At 44.3% G+C, this 26,296-nt stretch overlaps 1 protein-coding gene across 6 annotated transcripts in view; it reads left to right on the top strand.

Annotated features, from left to right (window-relative positions):
* The window catches only part of PDE1C (phosphodiesterase 1C), a 547,393-nt gene that overhangs the window by 81,093 nt on the left and 440,004 nt on the right, over nt 1–26,296 (top strand). For all 6 annotated transcript variants that reach the window (XR_013415411.1, XM_028845886.2, XM_015133753.3 and 3 more), the window contains exon 2: nt 15,154–15,204. Coding sequence is in view for 5 of the 6 variants with exons in the window: in XM_028845886.2 (XP_028701719.2) it covers nt 15,154–15,204 (51 nt within the window). In the remaining variant the exon portion in view is untranslated. The remainder of the gene's footprint in view (nt 1–15,153; nt 15,205–26,296) is intronic.

The following is a 26,296-nucleotide window of genomic DNA, read 5'->3' on the forward strand; positions in this document are numbered from 1 at the left end:
TGCAGTAGATGTTTATTGAGATTTATGTGTCACACACGTGCTCAGTGAAGATGCAAAGAATGTTAAGGAAGTGTCTCTACACGTTTCTTTAATACAAATAGACCTTAAACAATACCACCACCACCATCTACTTCTTACTGAGCAGCTCATCATGGTCACGTGCCAAGACTGTTCTAAGTGTTTTACATAGTTTATCCCTCATTCTGACAACCCTGAGGAGTGAGTATGTGACATTTTTACCTACAAGGAAAGTGACTTAGAGAGGTTTGGTAAGATGGCAGAGGAGCCAGGATTCCAAGTTAGGTCTTCCTGACCTCTAAAGGCCTGCAGTCTTTTTTTTTTGAGATGGAGTCTCACTCTGTCGCCCAGGCTGGAGTGCAGTGCTGCGATCTCAGCTCACTGCAACCTCCACCTCCCGGGTTCAAGTGATTCTCCTGCCTCAGCCTCTTGAGTAGCTGGGAGTATAGGCATGTGCTATCACCCCTGGCTAATTTTTGTATTTTTAGTAGAGATGTGGTTTCACCATATTGGCCAGGATGGTCTCAAACTCCTGACCTCAGGTGATCCACCCACCTTGGCCTCCCCAAGTGCTAGGATTACAGGTGTGAGACACTGCACCCGGGCAAGCCTGCAGTCTTTACATTCCTCATTATAGAGAACTGGTGCCAAGGGATAGAAGCATGTACAGAGGGACTCGTTCATCTCGGGGGGGGGGGGGCGGGGCGCAGGTGGAGTGGCTCAGGACAGCTGATGTGCAGGTGTGTGTGGGAGGGGAGGAGTGGGGACAAGGCCAGAGGGATGGCTGGGCCACATTATGGAGCGTTTTGTCATCCAGATGTGGATTGTGTCCTGTAGAGGAAGCTGCTGAGAGCCTATGGAATGTACAGGACAGGACAAGACAGAGTATGGAGACTCAAGCACGTGCAGGACCCCGGTACTAATATAAAGTAGGCAGTAGGTTGGTTAATATTTGATGAAAGGGGCTTGTGCCATTATTATGGTTCTGAGGGTACAGAGAATGAGGCTGCTGGCGGCTGCTTTCAGGGAGCTTATATCCTTTTGTGTCTGTGTTTGTGATGGAGAAATATGTAAGCACATGAGTAAAGAGGCTAATTCTAGATACTGATAGGTGCTTGAGACGGGATGGTCAGGGAAGTACCAGGGGACATGATGTTTCGGCTGAATCTTGTAAGGTGAGAAAGCAGCTGTGCAAGTGACGAGCTCTGTAAGAGGCAGAGTGGCAGTGATACAGTGAGGTCCTGGATAGACTGCTCAGATATAAATCCAGCGCTGCCATTTACCTGCTGTATGGCCTTGGGCAGGGCACCTAACCTCCCTGTGCCTCAATTGCCTCATGAGTAAAGGGGATAACAATAGCCCTGCCTCCCTGTTATAAAGCTCTGTTACAAAGACTGCATGAGTTTGCACATGTAAGTGCATGTGGAAGGGTCTGCCAGGGTGGACACTACAACTGGACCCTTAGTACCAGCAGCATAGCATTCCAGGCAGGAAAAACAAGTGAAATGGGAATACATTTGGCAGATTCGAGAGCTTAGTTAACTAGCAGATGAGAGGAGAAGATGAGCTCTGGACAGGAAGGGATTTGGAGGCAGTGATTTGAACGCCAGGAGAAACACTGAGGGCTTTGCACAAGGAGGTTCCGCAGTCTGGGGGAACCTCTAAGTGAGGGGCCTTGCATGCTTGGGTCAATTTCAGGGGAGAAGCTGGAAGGAGTGGTAGGAGTTTAGGATCTATTTAAAAGTGAAGCCCACACGATTTACTGATGCAAGGGCTATGTATGAGTATGACAGAAAGAATAGAAATAAGCGTACTGTCACATTTTTGTCCTGATCAACTTTGGTTGGGAGGGCAGGGTAGGGGGAAGGTGGTTCCATTTACTGAGATGGTAAAATCTGGGGAAGAGCAGATTTCTGGGAGAAACAGACAGTTCTGCTCTGGTATGTTTGATGTTAAGAGTCCTAATGCACATCTGTGTGGAGATATCTGGGAAGCAGCTGGAATGAAGCAGGTCTGATGTTAGCAACAGGGATTCATGCGACCCTGGAGAACTATTCCCTACCAAATTCAGACAGATTATTCTTAAATGCTATGCTTGTCAAGCCAGACGCACCTGCCTCCAGTTTGTGACCCCCCAAATGGTCCCCAGACTTCCAACGGGCTTAGAAGATGCCAAATTAACATCAAGTCCTTAACTGGTTGGTAGAAAGGCTCTCTGGCTTCTGGACAGAGGAGAACAGTTCTTAGCAGCATGGCTCATCTCCATTCCAGGACTTCTGTGACTTCAGGACTAGCCCTTTATCGAGCAGCTCAAGTGTGCCAGGCTCTGTGCTAGTCTGGGGGAACAGTATGCAAAGGTGTAGCTCTGCTGAGGGCAGCTCAGTCTAGTGAACATCTAAGTTCCCAAAATGCCCAAGGGAATGATGTCCTGTGCCTCATTTCATTTATTTGATGCATTTTGATCTGTTCAGCCTGAAGCCAGTTGGTAACGATGCGATGATTTATGCTCCTGGACATCACAGTGCTGACAGTGTATGCCCGATCTGATGTTGGGGAGGCGTGTCTGTGTGAATGAGTGCACGAGTGTGTGCATATGTACATGTGTGTGTGTGCGTGTGTGTACATGCTAGATCTCATGAGTTGAAAGTACTGCCGGGAGCTTGGATCAAAATAGAGTACCTCACGTGAAGTCGTGGCTGTAAGGTTGCTTTCCTATCTCAGATCTGAGCATCTCCTGATGCATTTTGGGCTTTGTGCTCTGCTGGCGGCTTGCCCGGGTGGGTAGTGATCTAGCTCAGCTCTGCTCTGTTGAATGCCAGTTGAGAGGGGTGAGTTTCTTTCCGTCACCCTCTGCATTGGATACGCCTTCTCACTCTTACACAGTATCAACATCTCTCCTTAGGCAAGTTTAAAAAGTCATGATGTTAACAATTATTTTTCTCAATAAAACGTTGCTGAAGAAAAACCAAGAGAATTGAGCATCAAATTCCATAGCATGCATTTTCACAACCACCCATGGCTTTCCAATGAGCTCTTAGAACATGTACTTGGCTTTTCCTTTTTAAAGAAGGTGATGTCCTTTAGCACCAAGCTACTCGAAGTGTGGTACCTGGACTAGAACCATTACCTGGGAGCTTGTTAGAAATGCACTCTCAGGGCCTGGTCCAGAGCATCTGAAAATGAATCTGGAATTTAACAAGACCACAGGCTTGTCAAAGGCATGGCCATGTCTGAGATGAGCTGATTTAGATGACAGCCTCCTGGAAACTCCCAGCCTGTTTGGGTGGCTCCTGGGCGTATGATGCTGAAAATGGCTCCTAGGTGCCTTCCACTTCTCCCAAGAACCAAACAAGAAAGGGGCTTGATGGAGGGAGATGGAAATTTGACTCAGCCTGAAGATCACTGTGGGAATGAGTGGGGTTGAAGAATGTGTTGCTGAGGCTTATTTAAGATACAAATAGTCTCTTCTTTCAGCAGTGACTTAAGTAACTGCTTTTTTGGGTAAAGGCCTTGGGACATTTTTGTCACAGGAGGAGGGATCTGGGCTTGTCAGTTTGGAGAAGAGAAGGCTCAAGGGTCTGAGTTCATGACAGTTGTCCTCAAATGTTGGAAGGGCCCTCAGGAGGAAAGGGAGCCAGGCCTATTCTGAGAGGGGCAGCATGAAGACCTTTGGAAAGATGGCATCATTATGAAGAAGAGCTTCCTTTCTTTTGGAGAACTGCTTCCTGCCTCTGGAAGCAAAGTGCTCCCATCCCTAGAGACAGTTCAGGCATGAGCTGGAGGCCCACTTGTTTGGGATGTTGTAGGGGATCCATGCACGATATGTGGAATTGGACCAGAGGGTTGTTTTTGTTGTTGTTGTTTTTGTTTTTTTGATGGAGTCTTGCTCTGTCACCCAGGCTGGAGTGCACCGTTGCGATCTTGGCTCACTGAAAGCTCTGCCTCCCCAGGTTCACGCCATTCTCCTGCCTCAGCCTCCCGAGTAGCTGGGACTACAGGCGCCCGCCACCTCGCCCAGCTAATTTTTTTGTACTTTTTTTAGTAGAGACAGGGTTTCTCAGTGTTAGCCAGGATGGTCTGCATCTCCTGACCTCGTGATCAGCCCGTCTCGGCCTCCCAAAGTGCTGGGATTACAGGTGTTAGCCACTGTGCCTGGCCAGACCAGAGGGTTCTTAATGTGCTTTCCGATGGTGTGAACTGTAGAGAAAAGAGAATAAAGGGGCTCACACAGACTGGGTTTCAATCCCAGCTTTCCCACTTTTCAGTGTTGATTTGGGAAAGTGACTTAACTTTTTCTAAATCTCACCTTCCTCATCTGAAAATAGGAATACTACTACTTACCCCCTGGAACAGTGTGAAAATTGAATAAAAATTACAGGCATAAAGTTCCTACTGGTGCCTGGCATGAGGAAGGGGCTTAATAAATTTGAGTGTCCCTCCACTTCTTCTGTATACTTTTCTTTGCCTTGTCCAGGGTGGGCTGTAATTAGTTAACAGCTTGAGCAACCAGCTTGATGTTTGTATTAGTCTATTTTCACACTGCTGATAAGGATATACCCAAGACTGGGTAATTTATTTTTTTTTTAAAAAGAGGCTTAATGGACTCACAGTTCCATGTGGCTGGGGAGGCTACAATCACGGTGGAAGGCGAAAGGCATGACTTACACGATGGCAGATAAGACAGAATGAGAGCCAAGCAAAAGGGGAAACCCCTTGTAAAATCATCAGATCTCATGAGACTTATTCACTACCACGAGAACAGTATGGGGAAAACTGCCCCCATGATTCAATTATCTCCCACTGGGTCCCTCTCACAACACATAGGAATTATGGAAGCTGCAACTCAAGATGAGATTTGGGTGGGGACACAGCCTAATCATATCAATATTGTATTTCTGTCTCAACACTTTTGATTCATGTTAACTGCTAGTGATTGGCTTTGCCTGATTTGCTCAACTGGTTGTTATAGTGGGGTCAGCATTGCAGGGGGCCTCATGCGAGCCAGCAGTCCTGCGCCTGATGCCAATGGTGGCCACCAGGGTATCAACCAGGAGGGCTGGACTGGGCCACCCAGGCCATCACCACAAGGAAGAATTCACATCCAAGTCAGGCGGCAGTGCTTTGGAGCGACTGCTGGCACTGGACCGGTGTCCCAGCACCTGAATTTACAGCATGTTCAGGCACATCTGCCCTTAGATAAAATCACATCCCCATCTGCAGATGCAACGTATTTGTATATGGAAATACGAAAGAAGGCAGATAGAAAAATCTGAGTGCTAGCCTTTCATGGCGTTTTACTACTCCCTTCCTCCAATAAAAAACTTTTCTTGCTATGAAAGGGAAATATTTATGAATAACTGATGCATCTCAGTCTGCTCCCACGTACTAGAATGCACCACACCCCTTTCCTCTCCTTGGGCAGATTCCATCATCCTCTTCACCTCTCTAATCTCACCTATCCTCGTCGTCTTCCAGGAAACCTCCCAATACTAGTCACTCCAGGCCACAAAGGACCCTTTGTCTAGCATTCAACAGAGCGTGGGTCATCTCATGCATGAAAATTACATTTCCACAATGAGATCTCAAGTTTCCTGAGGTCAGGGCCTGGTAGCTTGGCCTGATGATTTCCACAGAAACACTAAACACCTTGATAAATTCATATGGCAACAAGTTGAATGATATGTACCAGGAAGTTCATGGCCAGGCCTTTGGGTTTCAGCTGGATTCCTGGTTACCTGAGGATGAGGTTACATCCATTTTCACATCCAGCAGAGTTCTGGGACGAGGGAGGCCAATAGATGAGAGGGGGACTCAACAGACGGCAATTGCTTGTTGGATCTTGGTGTAATGGAGGGCCCTGTAGAGTCAACCTGAAAACTGGAAGCCTGGAAAGCGGGATCAGGGAAAGGGAGCAAGGAATTGATTGAAATAAGTAAATTTCAGTTTTCATTAACATTTTACTTTGTTGCATAAAGGATAGGAGTGTAGAGCAAAACATAAAATATAATTTGTGAAATGAGATAGAATGTAGATAAATAAGCAAACTTATGACATTAGGTCCAGGGAAGAAGTAGATTGCTTGAGCCTCTACATATGACTCAAATTCTTCCAAACTAAAAGAAAAAGTACAGGATGTGTGTTTTTCAAGCTGTCTTCTCAGCTTGGTAAAGGCCTCTTTGATTTCACCTCTGTCTGTGTGATGCCCTGGGCTGCATGAGCCAGGGATCCATCTGCCCTCTGGAAGATAAGCCTTGCCCTCTGTAAGGATTTGCCCATTACTCTAGGAGAAAAGGGTCTGGAAAGTGCACCATCCCTGCCACTTTCAAATTATCAGCCCTGATGCGTCATCAACTACAAATTGGTTTTATTTTCTTTTGTGCAAGTGCCTGATTCAGAGTGGATTTGACAGCCAAATTGGCCCGGAAGGTATAATGAAGCAATGCTGAGCATTTCTGAATAAAGAAGTGGGGAAGGAACAGAGTGGGGGTTGTGATGCCTTTTATGGCTCTGGGGTACAAATTTCAACTGGATTGCTGAGATCTGTTCCCATAAGGAGCAGGCTTCCGACTTGAGGCTAAGTGGAGGGGAGACAAGGGACTGGATTTCATGGCAATGAGGCTGATCCTGTGGTAGTAACACTTGGATGTTGAAAATGCGATGGGTAGCACGAGGTGAAAGGCACTGCCTCTGAAATAAGGTGGTACCAGCTTCTATGTCTGGACCTACCAGTATAAGTTATTTCATCCCAGGCAATTAATCTGCATTTTCACAAGACCAAGAGCCTTGTGAAAGGCATGGCTAAGTCTGATTTAGATGACAGCCTTCTGGAAATGCCCAGTCTGTTTAGATGGCTCCTGGGTGTATGAAGTTATTGTATTATATAGCATTTCTCATTTTAAGCAACTGGGATAATATATTTTATGTGTTGAATGAAGTCAATTACCTTTGTGAATTATCCATTTTGTGGCCACATTCTTTTATGTTCCATATAACCTGGCAGGATTTTTCCATTTACCCATCCTACTTCCTCCTTTCAGTTTCCCCCCACCCCAACCATGGCAGGCTTTCATCATGTGTCACAAAAACATCTTGCTAAGCTCAGTCTTGGCATCAGAAGACTTCTCAACACAGCACACGATTCAGCCATCGCCCGAGTTATACATTTACACATTTTTATGCTTGAAACAGATCCCAGGCTTGTCAAACACCAACATTTATCAAACCACACGGGGGCAAAGGAAGTCAAGCCTTTTGCTTTACCACTGATCATTACTCAACAATTAAACAGATGGGGCACATCCCTTCTCTGAGAATGCTGGACTCAGAGCTGGAAGGAATGGATGACATTTCTCACTCTACTGCTTTACCTTGGTCTGTTTTTGGACAAGCTACCTAATCTCTTGGAATGTCACTTTCCTCACCTGTTAAAGAGAATACGATTGCCTCGTAGGGGCTGTTTTTGTGAGTTGTACTGGTTCATACTGAGATGCGTTTGATTCTAGATTCTATTTCCTTGTTGCTATTTTCTACCTATCGGAGACTTAATAGGGTTAGGGAGACACCTTGGGGCTCTTGAATGAACATGTCAATGAAGCTCCTCCCCTCGTCAGTAGCTTCTCTCTCTACTGGATCCTATTGCCGTGAGTCCTGACCTCGTTGCCCACCTCAAGTCTCCTGGCCTTATGCCTGGTACCAGGGGCCAGGCGGGTGACCTCCCCCATTGCCTGCAGGCTGGTACCCTCCTCCCACTGGGGCTAGAGGCATAGAGGCTGCAGCCTGGCTCTTCTCTAGGTGCAGCCCTCTCTGGAGCACGGTTCCTACCTGTCTCCCCTCCTTAGAAGGCAAAGAGACAAAGGTGGAAGAGACACGGACTTTGGCACTAGATACTCCCGGGTTTAGATGGGGTTTGGCCATAAAAACCTGTGTGGTCTTGAAAAAACTTAGCCAGTCTTTCTGCACTCCTGCCCATTAAATTGGAAGGGCAGTGTTATTCCATGTGAAGGCAGGGACCATGACTGGGTGTTTGCAGATTTATTTGGTATCTGTGATTTATTCTGGTATTTGAAGACCTGAATGGGTATTTTGGGTGTTCAAGGGATGTGATATCCTTACACCTTCCTTTTCGTGTCTCCTTCCAATATCCTTGGCTCCATCATGTTCTGAATGGTAGATTGCTAGGAGGCTGGTCATTAATTCAGTCCATAAATATTTCATGCCAGGCATTTGGGCACTGGGGAGATCACAGCTTTTTCATTGGCAGAGAACCTATGCTTGTGTGGAGCTTACATTGTCTTGGAAGGAGAAAGGCAATAAATCCACTGAAGTACAGAGCATATGAGAAGGTGATAAGTACCGTAGCGAGGAATAAACCAGGATAGGAGGATGGGGACTAGAGGAAGGAGGCAGTCGGGAGCTGCGGTCTTAATGGGTGGTCATGGAAGGTCCCACCTAGAAGATGATATCTGAGCTAGGATAGTTAATGATGATTTTGCACCAGGTCTCCTTCCCCCCAGCATTCCTTCCTGCTTTCCTTGCTATTGCTTGGGTCTTTGCAAGTTGAAGGTAAGATGAGGTGAGGTGAAACACCTGGAGTAATTCTGAGCTTCACCTTCTATAGTAACTAGTGAAAGTGCCTGGAACCTCATTCCAATGCTCTCTTCTTTGGGAATCCGTGGTGCCTGGCATTCTAGCCACCAGCCTTCCCAAAAGAGTTCACTTGGAGAGAATGCCTGGGCCAGACCCAGGGCTGTGGTAAAGCAGCAGCCAACCAATGCACTGGGCAGATTTCCTTGCAGGAAGCCAGGCTCTGCCCTGGGTCGGCTACTCGCTGTGTGTTTGCCCTGGCACCCAGGACACCAGCTGCATTTATGCTTACCCAGGTGCCAGGGCTTTCAAAACAAGGGTGGCAGTGTTTTGGTTACAAAGCAGTGTGCACCTGCCTAGGTCACCACCACAACGGTTGGGCCCACCTTAGCTTCCCCCTTATTCTCCTTTGTCCTTTCTGATGTCCTGTATTGTTTGTGTCATAGCTGGGACATCAGAGCCCTCCGAGTTGCCTGGGGTTAGGATGCTCATTGCTCCAAGTTATCTTCCTGTCTCACCTGCCTCCTCCTATTGGTCTCCATGGCAACTACTTACTCTGAGATTTGTTTCTGGCCAATTTTTGGGAGGGAAAACCTACAGCAAACACACCAGGGGAACATTTCCTTTAGATTGCTGCTTCTCAGACATTCGTGTGTCCAAGTGGCTTCTGGAGCAATTTTTACAACAGTGGTTCTCAACCTTTATGGCACCAGGGACCGGTTTCATGGAAGACATTTTTTTTTTCTACAAAATGGGTGTTGGGGTGCATGCTCCTTATGATCATCTGAGGTAGAACAGTTTCATCCCGAAACCATTCAGGATGAAACTGTTCTACCTCAGATGATCATAAGGAGCATGCAACCTAGATCCCTCACATGTGCAGTTCACAATAGGGTTCATGATGCTATGAGAATCTAATGCCACCTGGAGCTCAGGTGGTGATGCTCGGTCCCCCATTTCTCACTTTCTGCTGAGCACTCGGTTCCTAACAGGCCATGGGCTGCTAGGTTCTGTGGCCCAGGGGTTGGGGACCCCTGGTTTAAAACGTAGAGTCCTGTCCTCACTTGCAGGGATTCTGACCCAGTGGATCTGGCACAGGACCAAGGAAACTGCATCATCATCATCATCATCATCATCATCATCAAGTCACTTCCCTAGCTGATCACACTTAGATAAACTCAGATTGAAAGGCACAGTTTGCCTTCCTTACTTGCTTGCATGTCCAGGTTGGGTGGAATCCATTGTTGCAACCCTCCTCGAGTCTAGTTCACTGCCCAGTGCCCAGGCAGAGCTCAGTCCACATATGCTGAAGGATGGAGGCAATGCGAGGTGAATCCTTTTATAAAGAACTCTTTACAATGCAAAGAGTTGCCCACTAATAGGTCTCCATAGTTAGGTTTGCATCTTAATGGCTGAAGTTTTTTTTAAAGCAGAGATATACCTTGCTTGATTCAGGATTTTGACAAAGCAATAGCATCCTGAAAAGAAGAACTGAATAGGGGTGATTATTTTTGAAGGAATCAGAGCCACGTCCTCCTCCCTGAATGTTGCTTTGGTAAGGATGTATGGAGTTGCACCATTTATTAGTGCTTCCCAACCTCGGCTGCTCATTGGGATCAGGGGCTTAAAAAACACTGATGCTTGAGTCCTACCCCTAGAGGCCCTGTTGTTCTCAACATCAATATTTTGGTCTGGGCATCAATATTTTGTAACATTCCCTAGGTGATTCTCATGTGTGTCCAGGGCTGAAAACCACTGACTTAAAATGCGTGGGATCCCTGTAGCGAGGAGTAAAAGATGCCTTTCTTGAGTCCTACAAGGAGCCCTCTTGGACTAGAGATGGCAGGTGCCTTGGATTCTGTGATCCAGGACTACTCTTAAATCAGAATCTAAAACACATCTTATATATATGTATTTTTTACATACATGTATATAAAAATGTGTATATATGTTCACATGTATGTATAAAAATAGTACAAACATTTATACATGTGTATGTATAAAAAGTCCTTTACATACATACATATACATACACATGTACATATATACACACACATATCCAAAATAATATATGGATTTTGAAACAGAGCAATAACCAATTGTCTGATACCCTCTAATAAAAACATTTTTTCCTGATTATAAACACATGGTTATCATAAACTATTGAGTTTATGCAGAAAAGTATTTCAAAAGTTACAAATTTTCTCAAATGCCACCACACAGGAGAATTAACTGTTAATATATCTGGTGACCATACTTCTACTCATCCTTCTGTGCCTATATACACATGTAGCCTAGACACTCAACTGAACGTCGATAGAATCATTATGCATTCTGAACTGGAATCTGTGTTTTGTGAGCAGTGTGGCATCGGTAACTTTCCATAAACCTACATAATCATTCTTATAAGATCTCACCACATTTAAGCTCTAATTGCACCTGATAAACAGGAGTTTATCAGGTGAAAGCTTGCTGTATACCTTTAAACATGCAAGGCAAGCAGCAGTGTTTGAGGGCTCCTATGCCGGCGGAGAAGGCTGGGTGTCTCTGAGCAGGCCTGCAGCGTGCTCGTGGCCGCATCTGGGCAGTTCTGCACTGGGGACAGAAGGGCTTGGTGAGCTGGGCTACAGCACTTTGTGGTGCTAGCATCTGTTGAGGTTTAGTTTAATTCTTTAAGCTCTTTAAGAGGTTCTGTTTTCACCTACCTTCTAGACCATGCGGAGTGTATAGTCCAACAACAGTCAGTATAGAGTTGCATTCTGAACATCCAGGAGGCAGAGCCACCCGAGGGGGCATCTCAGTGGTGAACCATGGCTGTCATGTGGGATGGGGGCCTTGTATTCCAATCACCCCAGTTATTTGAAGGAAGCCAGTAATATGTATTTCTATTTGAAATCTCTTGGTTTTAAATGTGGGCTGACAATTGTTCAAAAATTAAAAGCACTGTGAGACCAAACAAAACACACCTGGGACTTTCTATAGTCATCTGGAAGGCAGTCTGAGATGTCTGGTCTACTAAGCCATTTGTGGCATTAAGTCTACTTGAATTCCAAAAATATTGACTGAATGCATAGTCACTGTATAAAAGAATGGAAATACAATGATAGAAAGTGATGATCCTTGCCTTGGGTGGGGTAGCTTTTATGGTCCCCAGACCAGCATCCACCATATCACCTGGGAGCTTGTCAGACATGTAAATTCTTGGGCCTCACACCAGATGCATCAAATTAGAAACTGTATTCTAAGAAACCTACCCAGTGGTTCTGATGCTGCTGAAGTTTGAGAACAACAGGCAGGTGTGGGAAGGGGAGTTACACATATGGGCAGAGATCTGGGGGATGGAGAAGGTGGGGTGTGAAGCGACGAGACTTTTCAGAAGTGAATCGCTCCACCTGGATCTTAAAGGATGAGTAAGGAGTTGGCCAGGTGAAGATGAGGGAGGAGTGCACCAAGACTAGGGGGCATCAGGAGCCAAAGCCAGGCAGAAAGAGTGTGTGAAGTGCATTGTCCATCTATCGCATGTGACTAAGTGCTGGAGGATGCTCTGGGAAATGAGGTGGGAGAATAAGTTGGGGCAGGTGAGCTGGATTGTGTTCTGTAGGGGCTGGGAGACCCTCCAGAAGTGGAGTGTGGCATTGGGTATGTTTGTAGGGAAATCACGCTGGTGGTGAGGTTCATATTCCTTTTGGATAGAGGAAACTCTCCTGGTGTCCCACTAGCCTGGATCCTGATTCTTGCCTTTCCTGGCGTGACTTGGATCTGGGTCAGCAATTCCCATCCTTGGATAGGGTGGTGGGCAGGGAAGGCCTGGCTGAGTGAAGATGTGGCTATTACTGCACGTGAAATAGCGACATTGGTGTCTCTGTTCTTTTATTCTTGGAGGAATGTACATACTCTTGGAGAATGTGCAGACTCCAAACTGAGTATTTAGGTGGTTGCTTGTGTTCTCAGCAATTGCAATGGTCTTTGTAATCCCATTTTAAAATGTCATTTTAAAGTTTCTGCAGCAAAGATTTTGGTAAAATCCTGGATCTATTTTTCTTTTCTTTTCTTTTCTTTCTTTTTTTTTTTTTTTTTTTTTTTTGATATAGGGTCTCGTTCTGTTGCCCAGGCTGGAGTGCAGTGGTTTGATCACAGCTCACTGCAGCCTCAACCTCCTGGGCTCAAGTGACCCCTCCACTGCAGCCTCCTGAGTAGCTGGCATTACAGGCATGCACCACCACACCCAGCTAAGTTTTTAAAATTTTTTTTTGTGGAGACAGTGTCTCACTATGTTGCCCAGGCTAGTCTCAAACTCGTGAGCTCAAGTGTTCTTCCTGCCTCAGCCTCCCAAAAGTGTCGGCATTACAGGCGTGAGCCACTATGCCCCACCCAGCTCTATTTCTTTCTTCAGACATTTACAGTGTCTAAATGGAAGAAACAAGTTGAATTCAAGGTCATGGAAATTCATGTCTATACCTAACTGGGGCTCATTCCTTCTTTCTCCATCCCTCCCTCCCCGCTCTCTTTTCTTCCTTTTATTTACTTTTTTTTATTTTAAGACAACTTTGGTTATAGAAAACTCTTGAGAGTTTTCCAAGTGCTCATAAGATTTCTTTTAATACTTAGCTATGATAACATCCAAATCTTCCTGATGTGAGGATATGCAGTTGTGGTTAAAGACTTCTACCGAGATAGCTGACCATTGTTCTGAAATATTTTGGATGTAGCTCTGAATGGAGGCAGGAATATGAATGTGAATTATTTATATTCATGTAGTGGTTCTACAAAACATTTGAGAAGACAGCAAGAATAGCTATTGCTCTTAGAAGTCCTGGATCTTTTTTTGAATTGGAAATCTTTTAAAATGTATTTGGTACAGAGTGTAGTAATTATTTCATTTCTTTCTTTCTTTTTTTTTTTTTTTTGAGATGGAGTTTCACTTTTGTCACCCAGGCTGTAGTGCAGTGGCACAATCTCGGCTCACTGCAACCTCCACCTCCTGGGTTCAAGTGATTCTCCTGCCTCAGCTTCCCGAGTAGCTGGGATTACAGGCGCCCACCACCACGCCCGGCTAATTTTTCGTATTTTTAGTAAAGATGGGGTTTCACCATGTTGGGCAGGCTGGTCTCCTGACCTCGTGATGCGACAGCCTTGGCCTCCCAAAGCGCAGGAACTACAGGCATGAGCCACCCGCGCCAGGCCCATTTCTTTTTTTGAAATGCTACCGTTTGACAGACGATGGGAGCTGGATGAATTATTGTCTCCCCCTGCTGGTCATTTTTATATAACATCTTATTAGTAATAGTGCAGATGACCAGGAAAAGCTAATGCCAGAAAAAGAAAAGATACTAAGACGGAATCTATTAATTTTTTAAAATTGCCCAAATTAGTAATAAATTGCCCAAATTAGTAATTGCCCTTATTAGTAAAAGAGTGGAGATGGTGAGGCAAAGCTAATGCCAGAAAAACAAAAGATACTGAGATGGAATCTATTAATTTTTTAAAAATTGCCCAAATGTAGTAAATTTTAAAATGCTTACCTTTGTGAGATGGTGGAATAAATTTTTCAACTTTTCATTCTTTGTAAAATAATGTAATAAGTTTAGAAAGTAGTTACTGTATTGGTTTTGTCCTGCTGCTGCAACTTCTCATACATTCATGATGACATTAGCAATCTCCTTTATTCTGCTGATGCATTGAGTGCTTTTTCTCAGCTAGAATGAACACGTGTTTCTTATTGATTGCTTTAGGTGTTTATTCAAGTAGATCACAAATACCCATGTCTGTCTGCTATGTATACATATAACCACCAAGGTATAATGTTTATGGGCATGAAACATGGTATTTAAAGTGAGTGAAACTTGTGTTTCCTCTTAATAACCATCTCTTTTACCCAATAAAATGGGTTCATAAGTTATAAGGGGCATTAAATATGACTATATCCAATGATAAATTATATGGAGGCTTTTCGCAGGAGGTAGCCTGCCCTGCTGAGAAGCTTTAGGGGTAAGGTTTCTAGGGCAGTTTTCTGAACAATTTTATTGATGAACGTCCCTGTTTGTTAGTGTCTAAATTTAGTATCTTTCTGAACATAAACCAGCTTTTTATCTTCCCAAATTCCTGCCTCGGCTTTGCCCCTATGGATCCTAGGAAAACAGACTCATTTTGATGCTTGGGGTGCATCAGTGTATTGACAGACAGCCCTGTTAGAGGACTCTTGGAGCCAAAGGACGTCCACTAGCTTGGAATCTGGTGCGCATGCCTCTTACTAAGTGGATGTAAGCCAATTAACTTCTTTAGGCCTACTAAACTGGATGTTGTTGAGATCCTCTCTATCTTCATCCAAATATTCTAATCAAAATGATTGAGACATTTGACGTCATTTAGGTGTTGAGGGCAGCCTTGGAAATAACAGAAACAGAGGGAGTGAAGTTGCTTTTATTCACTTACAAAAAGTCTTAAATACAGCCTGATGTCAAAGCATCCAGGGGATTGGCTGTATTGGGGCATATTTGGTGGACACATGTGCTTTATTTTAAATTGTATCCTATGTTTTTTTTTTTTTCCCAGTTGCAAATGAAGCTGGAGACAAGAATGCCAGATCACTGGCCCGCTTCTCTCGTGAGTAAATCTTGTTTCACTCCTTTCCTGGTCTCCATCAGAAAATGTTCTCCAGAGATCTTTCCCCTGTGCGGTATAGCTCTTCAATCCTATCAGGTGTTAATAAAACAGTAATGTAGGAAATGTCATCATCTGGTTAATATCCCACTTGAGCCCAGGCTGGTGAGCTACTCATTGCTACTGCCTTTTCAGTCCTTAGAACTGTGGTTTCCAAATTGTGCTCTAAGCCTTTGCAATTCCAAGTATGGTCCTCAGAGCAGCAGAATCGACATCACCCGGGCGCTTTTTAGAAATGTGGAGCTTCAGTCCCCCCACCATTCCTTCAGACCAATTGAGTCAGAATCTGTATTTTAACAAATCTACAGGGGATGCCTGTTCACATTAGAGTTTGAGACGTGCTGTGGACTATCCTTTTTATGAATGTTTTAAGATAAAGTGAGGAGACGTACATGAAATGCTTGTAGCTATGAAGGCATTGTCACCATTCAACATGGACTTATGAACTTACTCCACTGGCTCTTCCTCAATTTGGTGACATTTTGAAGCTCAGATGGATTGAATGGGTTTCCTTAGGCATTGGAGATATTCCTAGGGCTGTGGTTAGGCCATGGGGCTTCCCTTGACTGCTTTGTCTCCAGGTCTTGATCCCTGTGAAAGAGTAGGAGTCTAAAGCCTCTAAATGGTTTCTGTAACAGTGTGATCAGCAAATTATCCAGCAAGTTAATGCACTCCCTGGAATGAAAACCCGGATTCCAAAGGGAGTGGAAATACTAGACATGGATCAGGGTGGAGTGGAGATGCTCCCCAAACCCACTGTGCACCAAGTGGAGAAATGGTAGAGCTGTAAACAGAAACAGATTTATCGCTGCCTCACTGGCTTTCAGTAAAAGTAATTTCACTCACACTATCCAGGCCTCTGTTTTCTCACTTGGAAAATATTCAAAATTGGACATTGCTACATTAAAAATTTTTTTTTTTTTTTTCCTAAAAGTCACTTACTCTTTCCCTCTCTAGTATTGACTACAAAAAGACTTAGTAGCTCACATGCTGTATGACGTTTTTCCAGAGCAGTGAAAAATGTTGCTGTCTTTTGAAATTGTGGCATGGGAGGAACTCTACAAATCCCCAGTCACTGCATTCCTCATGCAGTGTTGACTAGGTCTGAGTGTGGACAGTGCCATAGTAAATCTTATTACGTAAAGCTGAAAGTATAATTTCTCTATTTACAGGGCTTCTTATAAACTCTGCCTCCCAACTTTTTGGAAGGCTTTGAAATGTTGAGATTGATTTCCCAGAAATGATTTTTACAGAACTGTAATAATGTACAATAATGAAAGAGCATGAAGTGCTCATATTTTAGAAATTGTGTAATAAAACACTCGCTTCTCATGAGCCCCATTCCTCACTGCCCTCCTACCTGGAATCATTATTTCCAAAATAGATATTTCATCTCGCAGCTCAATGAGGTTGAAGAATATGCTTTTATCCCATTTTTTTTCTTCAACTCCTGAGCAGTAGTCAGGCAAATAAATAAGCTGGAATCGTGACCCAACCACGCTGTGAGGGCTATGCTGGGTGCCCCTTCCCCCATGGGAGTTCCCGAGGCTCACCACAGGACAGAGGAAGGTGGGGGGTCCTTGTATGAGAGTGGAGGCAATTATTCCTTTCACAGACAAAGGAAGGTGATTTCTTGTGTGAAGTTCTCAACTGTATGACTGGGTTGAAAGGATGATGTATCTCTTGAAAGCTTATTAGCTTGAGACAAGTGAGGACACGATGAACACATATCTGTATAGGAAACGAGTAATTAGTGGCAAACCAATTAGGTTGGACTGATATAGGGAAAAAAGGAGAAAAAAAATCTCCTGAGTTAATCGCATTGCCCTGGAAAAAGTCAGATGGCACATGAGCTACTAAGTCTTTTTGTAGTCAATACTAGAGAGGGAAAGATTAAGTGACTTTTAGGAAGGCAAAAAAAATTATTTTTAATGTAGCATGTCCGATTGATGCTCACTTCACTTTACCACCTTGAAACTGACCTTCATTGTGTGGTGTGAATGAAGAGTTCAGTTTGGGAAGACTAGGGGGATTCAGATGATAGATTTTTTTTTTTTTTTTTGAGACTGGAAGATGAAGTACTGCAACATTCTCTAAGTTTTGCCTCCAACAAGACAGAAAGCCTTGACAGTGTGCATTGCCCAGCATGGAATCAGGCACGATGGGCATGGGGGGCCAGAGCTTCTGCTGTGATGGCTGGACCTCTAGGGGTCAGCAGAGAAGATCTGGGAGTGGGGACGGGGGAAGGGCTGGTTATGGTGGTGGATGCTGTGGAGTGAGTCCTGTGAGACTCTGGCTCCACCAGGCCCCGTCACCACCCCTGCCCCATCACTGCAGGCTCAAGCAGTGGCTTCTGATCAACCTGACTTCAATTGGAGCATCTGCCTAGCAACTGTGGGCACATACAGTAACATGGGGAAGTCATTTTCCCAGAAGTGGGGGTTAGAGAGGAGGGAGGGAGGGGGACTCAAAGGAAGCAGAGAAGATCTCTTCCCCTCACAAATGCTGGGAGAATGACAGTGTCCAGGAGAGTGAGAAGTTGAGAATGACCTTGACTTGAGAATGCTGTGTGAATGCAGGCATGCTGGCTTCCAACCAGCAAATGGTTTGAGAATGGTATCCATCACAAGGCCAGCTGCAAGGCGAGAGCCACCGGGTGTGGGCACTGCCCTGCTCTGCAGTGGGCAGGGTGAGCCAGCGGAGCACCTCATGTGCGTACTTCATGGTGGGCACCTCACATGGGTGCCGCATGGAAGTTACCCCATGTGGATACTGCATGGTAGGTACCAGGGCAGTGTGGGGGACAGCTGACCTGCCCAGCTCAGGTCCAGGCCTCAACTTGGTGAGGAGCTCCTGGAACCCACTGTGGCTGGGGCTCCTGACATTGGGGACTTCTGGGATGAAGTTAGCTGGCTCCGGGTCCCTTGTTAGTCCTGCTCTCTGGGATGCCGGTGAAGCTGCCCTGTAGTACCAAGCCCTAAAAGCCCTCCTCCCTGGAGATGTCTATTTTATGCATCTGTCAGTCTCCCTATTAGACAGACAGCTCCTTGAGCCCATGGGCCCTGTCTGGTTGACTGTGCCTGGTGTAGAAGCAAACGCTGATTGAATGAAGACTGCGTAAGCAGGCCCCTTTCTGCTCCGTTAAATGCTCCTTATCCTAACATCATAAACATCTGTGAGCCTTCCCATTGCCAGTGTACACACTCCCCAAACCCCTCCACAATATGTCTTCAAGGGTCTCCTACATGCTAGTGGGAGAGTCCTCAGAAACCATTAGGTATGTAAGCGCTGGTGTCAAGCCTGGAGTTGGATTCTGTGTCCAGAATTATGAATTCTGTGCCACCGTGGGCAGGTAACTTAACCCATCTAAGCCACACTTTCCTCACCTTGCTCCTAGGACAATACTGTGTCCAGAATTGGTTCCTTCTGGTGGGTTCTTGGTCTTGCTGACTTCAAGAATGAAGCTGAGGACCCTCATGTGTTACAGTTCTTAAAGATGGTGTGTCCGGAGTTTGTTCCTTCAAATGTTCAAATGTGTCCAGAGTTTCTTCCTTCTGGTGGGTTGGTAATCTTGCTGACTTCAGGAGTGAAGGTGCAGACCTTAGCAGTAAGTGTTACAGTTCTTAAAGGTGGCGCATCCTGAGTTGTTCTTTCCTCCCTGTGGCTTGTGGTCTCGCTGGCTTCAGGAGTGAAGCTGCAGACCTTCACAGTGAGTGTTACAGCTCATAAAGGTACCGTAGACCCAGAGTGAGCAGCCGCAAAATGTATTGCAAAGAGTGAAAGAACAAACCTGCCACAGTTTGGAAGCCCACCCAACAGCGTTGCAGCTGCTAGCGCCGGTGCTCTGCTTTTATTCCCTTATTTGGCCCCACCCACATTCTGCTGATTGGTCCATTTTACAGAGAGCTGATTGGTCCATTTTACAGAGTGCTGACTGGTCCATTTTTACTGAGTGCTGATTGGTGCATTTACAATCCTTTAGCTAGACAGAAAAGTTCTCCAAGTCCCCACCCCACCCAGAAGCCCAGCCGGCTTCTCCTCTCAATATTAGAACTTATTTCCAAGTTGTTGTGGATGATCACATGCAAGGGTGAATGTTAAAATACTTAAAAACATGTTAAGTGGTCACTGAACATCAGAACAGATGTTGGTCATGGACTATATGAAGGACTAGAGTCCAGGAAGCCCCTGACAGGACAGACATGGACCCTTCAATTGCTGGATGAAGCTGGGGCAGCAGAGGTGGATATTGGCCCTGATACCCTGGAATCCATTATATGAAGCACAGGGACTGTATACCACAAGCGCTCAATAAATGTGGGTGGTTGTTATTACCCTGAGTTTTCAGCCTTCCTCCTCTCTCTTCTTCTCTTTTTTCTTTAATTTCATATATACTTATTGAAGAATTTTCTGTTCGTCTGTGAGCCCTGGAAATAACACAGATGAGTCGGTTTGTCTTCAAAGAGTTCACAATCTAATCAGGGAGACAGAAGTGACTGCTACAATACAGCGTGTGGAGGGAAATGCTAGCGAATGGTAGGAGGAGCTGGGAGAGTCAGAACGGGGAGGCCTCAGCCAACCTGGCATGGAGGTGAATTCAAGGGAGTCCTTCTGGAGGAGGCGAGCATCAGCTGAGGCTTAAGGGCTTGAATGGGGATAACAGGTAAAGAAGGTAACTTCTAATCTTCAGTGAAAACAACTCTCAATACCACATGTAAGGGAATGAAGGCCACATGTAGTGTTCAGACATGGCCACAGTGTGGCAGAAAAAGCCCAGATTTTGATTTCGTCTCTCTCCTCTAGAAGATGTAAAAGACACTGCATTCAGTGCATTGGACAGAGCTTCTGTTGGGAGTCCAGGGCATTGGAGGAGCCAGAGCGAGGGAGACAGCGCCCACAAAGCTCTTGTGGCTGGGCAGCTCTATGCTGGAGTTCTGATTGCTTCCCTGAGGGAGGACTAATTTCTCCCCCAAGATGAGCAATCGTGGAAAAGAAAATACAAATGTCTTCCCTTATCCGCGGTTTCACTTTCCCAGTTTTGTTACTTGTGGTTAACAGTGGTCTGAAATTGTGAAATGGAAAATTCCAGGAATAAACAATTCACAAGTTTTGATCTGAGTGCTGCTCTGAATAGCGAGATGAAATCTCACTCTGCCCTACCCATGATGTTAATCCTCCCTTTGTCCAGTGGATACATGTGCAGATGCTACCCACAAGTTAGTGACTTAGGAGCCCTCTTGTTTATCAGATTGCAGTGCTTGTGTTCAAATCACCCTGATTTTATTTAGGAATTGCCTAAGTGCAATTTCGAAGTGCACTTAGTAAAAAGTGCAAGAGTACTGATGCTGGCAATTCAGATACATCACGGAGAAGCCATCAAGTGCTTCCTTTAAGTGAAAAGGTGAAAGTTCTTGCCTTAATAAAGAAAAAAAATAAAAAAAAATTGTATGCCAAGGTTGCTGAGATCCACAGGGAGAGCAAATTTTCTATCTGTGAAACTGTAAAGAAGGAAACAAATTTGTGCTAGTTTTGTTGTTACACTAAAGCTACAAAAGTTACAGCCACAGGACAGGATAAGTGCTTAGTTAAGATGGAAGTATTATTAAATTTGCGGATGGTAGACATGAACAGAATCGTGTTCTGATTAACAGCAATTATGTTAGGCACCATTCCTGGTTTCAGGCAGTTGTTGGAACGTACCCCTTCGGATAATGGGGGACTACTATAGTGGTATCAAAAGCAATAAGAAAATAGAGATTAATTAAAAATCCAGGTATTTTTGGAAATAGATTTTCCTGTGAAAGAGCTGGAGTACTTACGGTGGATGGGGGACTGAAGCAAGGGGAGGCCTTTTGTATTTGTGTGCTGGGTGAATGATCCCCTTCCCTCAGCAGAGGTGGGAAATGGGAGGCAGAGGTGTGCAGTGGGGTGAGCGCCGGGGTTGATTGAAATAGAGGGAGGCAGCACCTATGACATGGTGATGCCATGTGTGGAGCCCCAGGGGGAACTCAAAATCATGTCTGAGACAGTGCTAGAGTTCAGTCAGGGAACTTTGCTAGATCAGTTGTTATAGCTAGGAGAGTTGGTGACAAAAGAAGGGAGCTTGAACTGGGGATGGATGAAGACAAAAAGAAGAAGAAGAAATAAGTGGGAGGAATGACTGAGAAATACCATGAGCGGGGGTATGTGGCTGGTGGCTGGGCTTTCAGTGTTCTCAGGGGCATGTACTATGTTTTAGACAGAACCATATAAGGGATCCAGGACAGACAAATCAGGTACATTTTGGGTGCTATGGCAAGGAAAAATAGTTAAACTAATAGAAACGCAGAATTGGATGGTGTTTGCTAGGAGCTGGGTGTGGGGAGGAGCAAACGGAAAGTTGTTGCTTCATGGGTATAAAGTTTCCATTATGTAAGATGAATAAGATGTAGAGATCTGCTGTACAACATAATCCCTGTAGTTAACAATATGGTATTGTGCACTTTAAAATACATTAAGAAGATAGCTCTCCTGTTAAGTTTTCATACCACAAAAACCAACCAACCAATCAACCACGCAAGCAACACAAAAGAACACAAGACGGCTGGCTACTAGCTTCTTTCCTACACTTATAATCATCCTCTCCCAGCTCCCCCAGTGACCTGTGACACATCTGTGTTTCAGAGCCACAGTTAGACTGCAACTTATGTTGACCCAAAATTTCTCTGATTGCCCACAAGGGGCTTCACCTCTTTATCTTACCCCCTTTCTCCACCCCTTTCATCAGACACAGTTGTTATCAGGCAAGCCGATTAGTTTGGTTCAGTCAACAGATGTATTCACTGGGATTTGAAAGATTTCAAGTTAGTAGAGTTTACAAATGATCCAGTCCAGTGCTCACCACTCTGTCTAAAGCTCAAATCCCTTGTATGACATCCCTGTCATGGGGTCATGAGCTCTCTGCAGGAGCCCATCCAGCGGAGGAATATTCACCGTGTCCTGGAAAGCACTGATGGCCGTGGTCAGAGTGATGGACTGGCATGTGTATGGGGGTAGGGGGCAGGACACTGAGACTCACTCTGCCTTTTCTTTTTGAATGTGCTTGATAGAGTCTTTTAAATATATCCAAAGACATATCTCTAGGCCCCTAATATGTTAGCCAGTGGTCCACCAGTGGACTGGCTGATGATACCATAAGTAGCTTCTAGGAGTTTATGGATCATACATGTAACTCACATGTCAGCTGGAAACTCCCAGTCCATTGAGATATAGGTGAAGAGGCTTACATTGCTGTTGTGTGCTGACATTTGGAAGTTCAGAGCACTCCCCGATGCTTCCGTGAGTACCCGGGACGGTGGTGTTCTTCTGACCCTGATTTTCTACCTCTGTCGATTGCTTTCCTCTATTTGCTTCTGGCTATCTTCCTATTGCTCTGACATAGTCTCAGATGTGCTACAAAGCTCCTCCTTCTTTTTTCTGGAGAACCAAAGGCGTTGGTCAAAGTAGAGCTTGACTGAAGATTAAGAAAGGATGAACAAGAGAGATCCACACTATGCACTGCAATTGCAGACCATTTAAATTCAGTTTGATTTTCAACAGTCCATTTAGCCATTCTACCACCAACAAAAATTTTAAAGACCACTTCGCCCATGCCGTTCCTGACCTACCACTGTACATCCTTTTATCCTTACCCTCCTCCATTATTTACCCTTTATTTCCACCTCTCTTTTAGGAATCAAAGCCACTCCTGGGATCTCTCATGTAGAGCAGCAGCTTGACTATCTCTCTTGCTCACACCCTTGTCCTTAGCATCTCACATTCTATACTCCTTTCAACTTATTTTTGCCTAAATGCAAACCAGTTTCTGCTCCCTCAATGGGAATTGTGGTACCACCTATTGAGATAATAGCAAATATTTACTCTTGCTACATGTGTACAAGCTTACATAATTGAAAAATACGAATAGAAATTTTTCTGTGTAATGTGACCCCAGGGAGGGCAAGGAAGACGTGGCTTGGCTGTTGCATTCCAAGCATCTCCTCCTCTATCCTCTTAATGTATACTCCTTTGAATAAAGTTAAGATGAAGTTTTAGGTTTCTGCAAGAGACAGACGAGGATAACCTGAAAACCTTCTCAGTTTTTACAAGCACATAGAAATGCTGAGTGAAATGTTTTAAAAATACTTTTAAATGCATAGTTAAACTTGCAATAAAGAAAGGGAAGCCCACAGGTGCCAGAAATGAAGGAGGAATTTAATATCAGTACGGTAAGCTGTTAACATGTGTGCAGATTTTGCAGCTATGCTGCATGGGGGTGGTGCTGTTAAGTCCATGGAATCTAGTAACACATGTTTTAACATCTACATGGGGAAAGGAGATAAGACCTTGGGCTATGCAGGGTGGGGAAGTTGGATCTGAAACTTCTGCCTAACTCGGACTCTTAAAACATATGGCAGATTGTGTTTTCCAAAAATATTTGTAACTATATCTCCCATCCCACATGCTCTTCTTGCAATGTGATGCTGACAAGCCTCCCACTGAGATGGCGAGGCCTCTGTTTTCTTCCCTTGAGTCTGGGTGGCCTGTAAATGTGGCAGAGATGATATGATGTGACTTGCAAAGTTAGATTATCAGAAGAGACAGCTTCCACCTGCTGCCTGTTGGGATACTTGTTCTTAGAGTAGTGTCATAATGCTGTGAGGAAACAGAGACCCTGTGGAAAGCCCATCTCTGAGCGCTTCCCAAAGTGCAGGTTTGTGAGCAAAGTGGGTAGTTACTGTTGTTGGAAGCCACAAGTTTGGTGTGACCTGTTATGCATCAATAGGTAGTTGAAACAAGGGCTATGTCTTCGATAAAAGAGAGACCAGGAAAACAAAACTCGTCCATTAACATAGGGAGGTAGTAAGGTAACCTGCTTGGTTTTTCTGGCTCTTGAGGAAGTCTTCCCTGGGCAATTGAAACTACCTGAATGGTCCAGGAACCCTTTGAGCCTAAGAAATTAACAAACATTAGTTCTGGGCTACTAATGGCAGAATCAAATGAAAAATCTTTTGAAATACAACCCAAGTCATAACATACTCTCATGGAGTAAACAAGGCCAACTAAGTATGAGCTCATAGTCAAAATTAAAAACAAAATAAAAAATCTATAAGAGACAGCAATCCTCCATGATGAGCAAGAGTCAGTGAACACAGATAATTAGAGCCTAAGAACTTGAGATGCAGGTCTAGTATCCTTTACCCAAAATGCCTGGGACCAGAAATGTTTTGGATTTTGAGTTTTTTTCTCACTTTGGAATATTTATGTATGCATAATGGGATATCTTGGGGATGGGACCTAGGCCTAAACACAAAATTCTTTTGCGTTTCATATATATCTTAAACACATAGCCTGAAGGTAACGTTATACAGTATTTTAAATAATTTCATGCGTGAAACAAAGTTTCTGTACGTTAAATCATCATTGAACTGCGACCTGTCATGTGAGGTCAGATGTGACATTCCCACTTATAGTGTCATGCTGGGCTTAAAAAGTGTTGAATTTTGGAGCAGTTTGGATTTCAAGTTTTTGGATTAGGGATGTTCAACCTGTGGTATAATGACAAACTGGAAAAAAAAGACTAGGTCTATTTAAGAATGACAGAAGATATAAAATGAGTTGAAACTCTAAGAAAGGAACAAGACCTTGGAAAAAAATGGAAAATTTTAAAGATAATCTGTAGAACTTCAAGAAATGTAAAATATAGCATAAAACCCCAACAAAACGAAACCCAAACACAGTTTACCAACTGTGTTGAATAGGACTAAAAGGAGAAATAATGAACCAGAAGAAAGATATATCTGAGGAGACTATCCAAAATGTAGCACAGAGAAATGGTGGATGTAAAAGAATGGTCAAACACTACAGAAGACAGAATGAGAAGGGCCAGCAGAAATTAGTAGGAGTTCAGAATGAAAGACCAGAGAGAATATGGACAAAATAGTAAGTGAAGATCTAGTGACTGAGAATTTTTCAGAATTGACTAGTGATATGAATCCTCAGACTGACGAGTTGTACCTAGTTTCAAGCGGGAAAATAAAAATCTATTGGCAGATACATTATAATGAAACTGTAGAACAGTATAGACGATGAGCAAACACCAAAGATAATTGAAGAGAAAAGACGGGTTATTTACTGTGTCTGAGACTATGAGTTTAGTGTTTATTTTTATTTTTATTTTTAAATTTTTGGTAGTTTTGCTCTTGTCACCCAGGCTGGAGTGCAGTGGCGCGATTGTGGCCCATTGCAACCCCTGCTTCCTGGGTTTAAGCCATTCTCCTGCCTCAGCCTCCCGAGTAGCTGGGACTACAGGCATGTGCCACCACGCCCAGCAAATTTTTGTATTTTTTTTTAGTAGAGACAGGGTTTCACCATGTTGGCCAGGCTGGTCTTGAACTCGTAATCTCAAGTGATCCGCCTGCCTTGGCCTCCCAAAGTGCTGGGATATAGGCACGAACCACCGCGCCCAGCTGAGTTTAGTTTTATCTATGTTAAAAGAACTTCAGTTTTTAGCTGGGCCTATGTCCCCATATCCAAAAACAGAGTTAAAGTTAGGTGTGACTATGTAACTAAGTTCTGGTCAATAGCATGTAAGCAGAACTGTCAAATAAAGGTTTCTGGAAACTTTCTTGAGGCTTTTGTGTAGTCTTCATCCCCTTTCTTTTTTATCCCTTTTTCATCCTGCTGCCTAGGACACAAATGTAATGCTTAGTGCTCTAGCTGCCATCTTGGACCACAATGGTAATGCTCAAACCCAAGGGTTAGTAGACTGGTAATCTAAAGATTTTGTGAAACAGAGCTGCTATATCAGTTCTGAAAGGCTTACATCTCACTCAACAGAGATATAAACTTCTATCTCTGATTTTTATATAACAGAGATACAAGCTTTTACTTCATTTAATCTAACTGGAATTTTGAGTTTCTGTTATTCAGACATAACTAATCACAACTGATGTATCTATCATAGATTAATCATCAAACTGACTGCAGACTTCCCAATAGTCTATTTAGAAGCCAG

This window comes from Macaca mulatta, chromosome 3, assembly GCF_049350105.2.
Source record: "Macaca mulatta isolate MMU2019108-1 chromosome 3, T2T-MMU8v2.0, whole genome shotgun sequence".
In the NCBI taxonomy this organism is placed as follows: Eukaryota; Metazoa; Chordata; class Mammalia; order Primates; family Cercopithecidae; genus Macaca; species Macaca mulatta.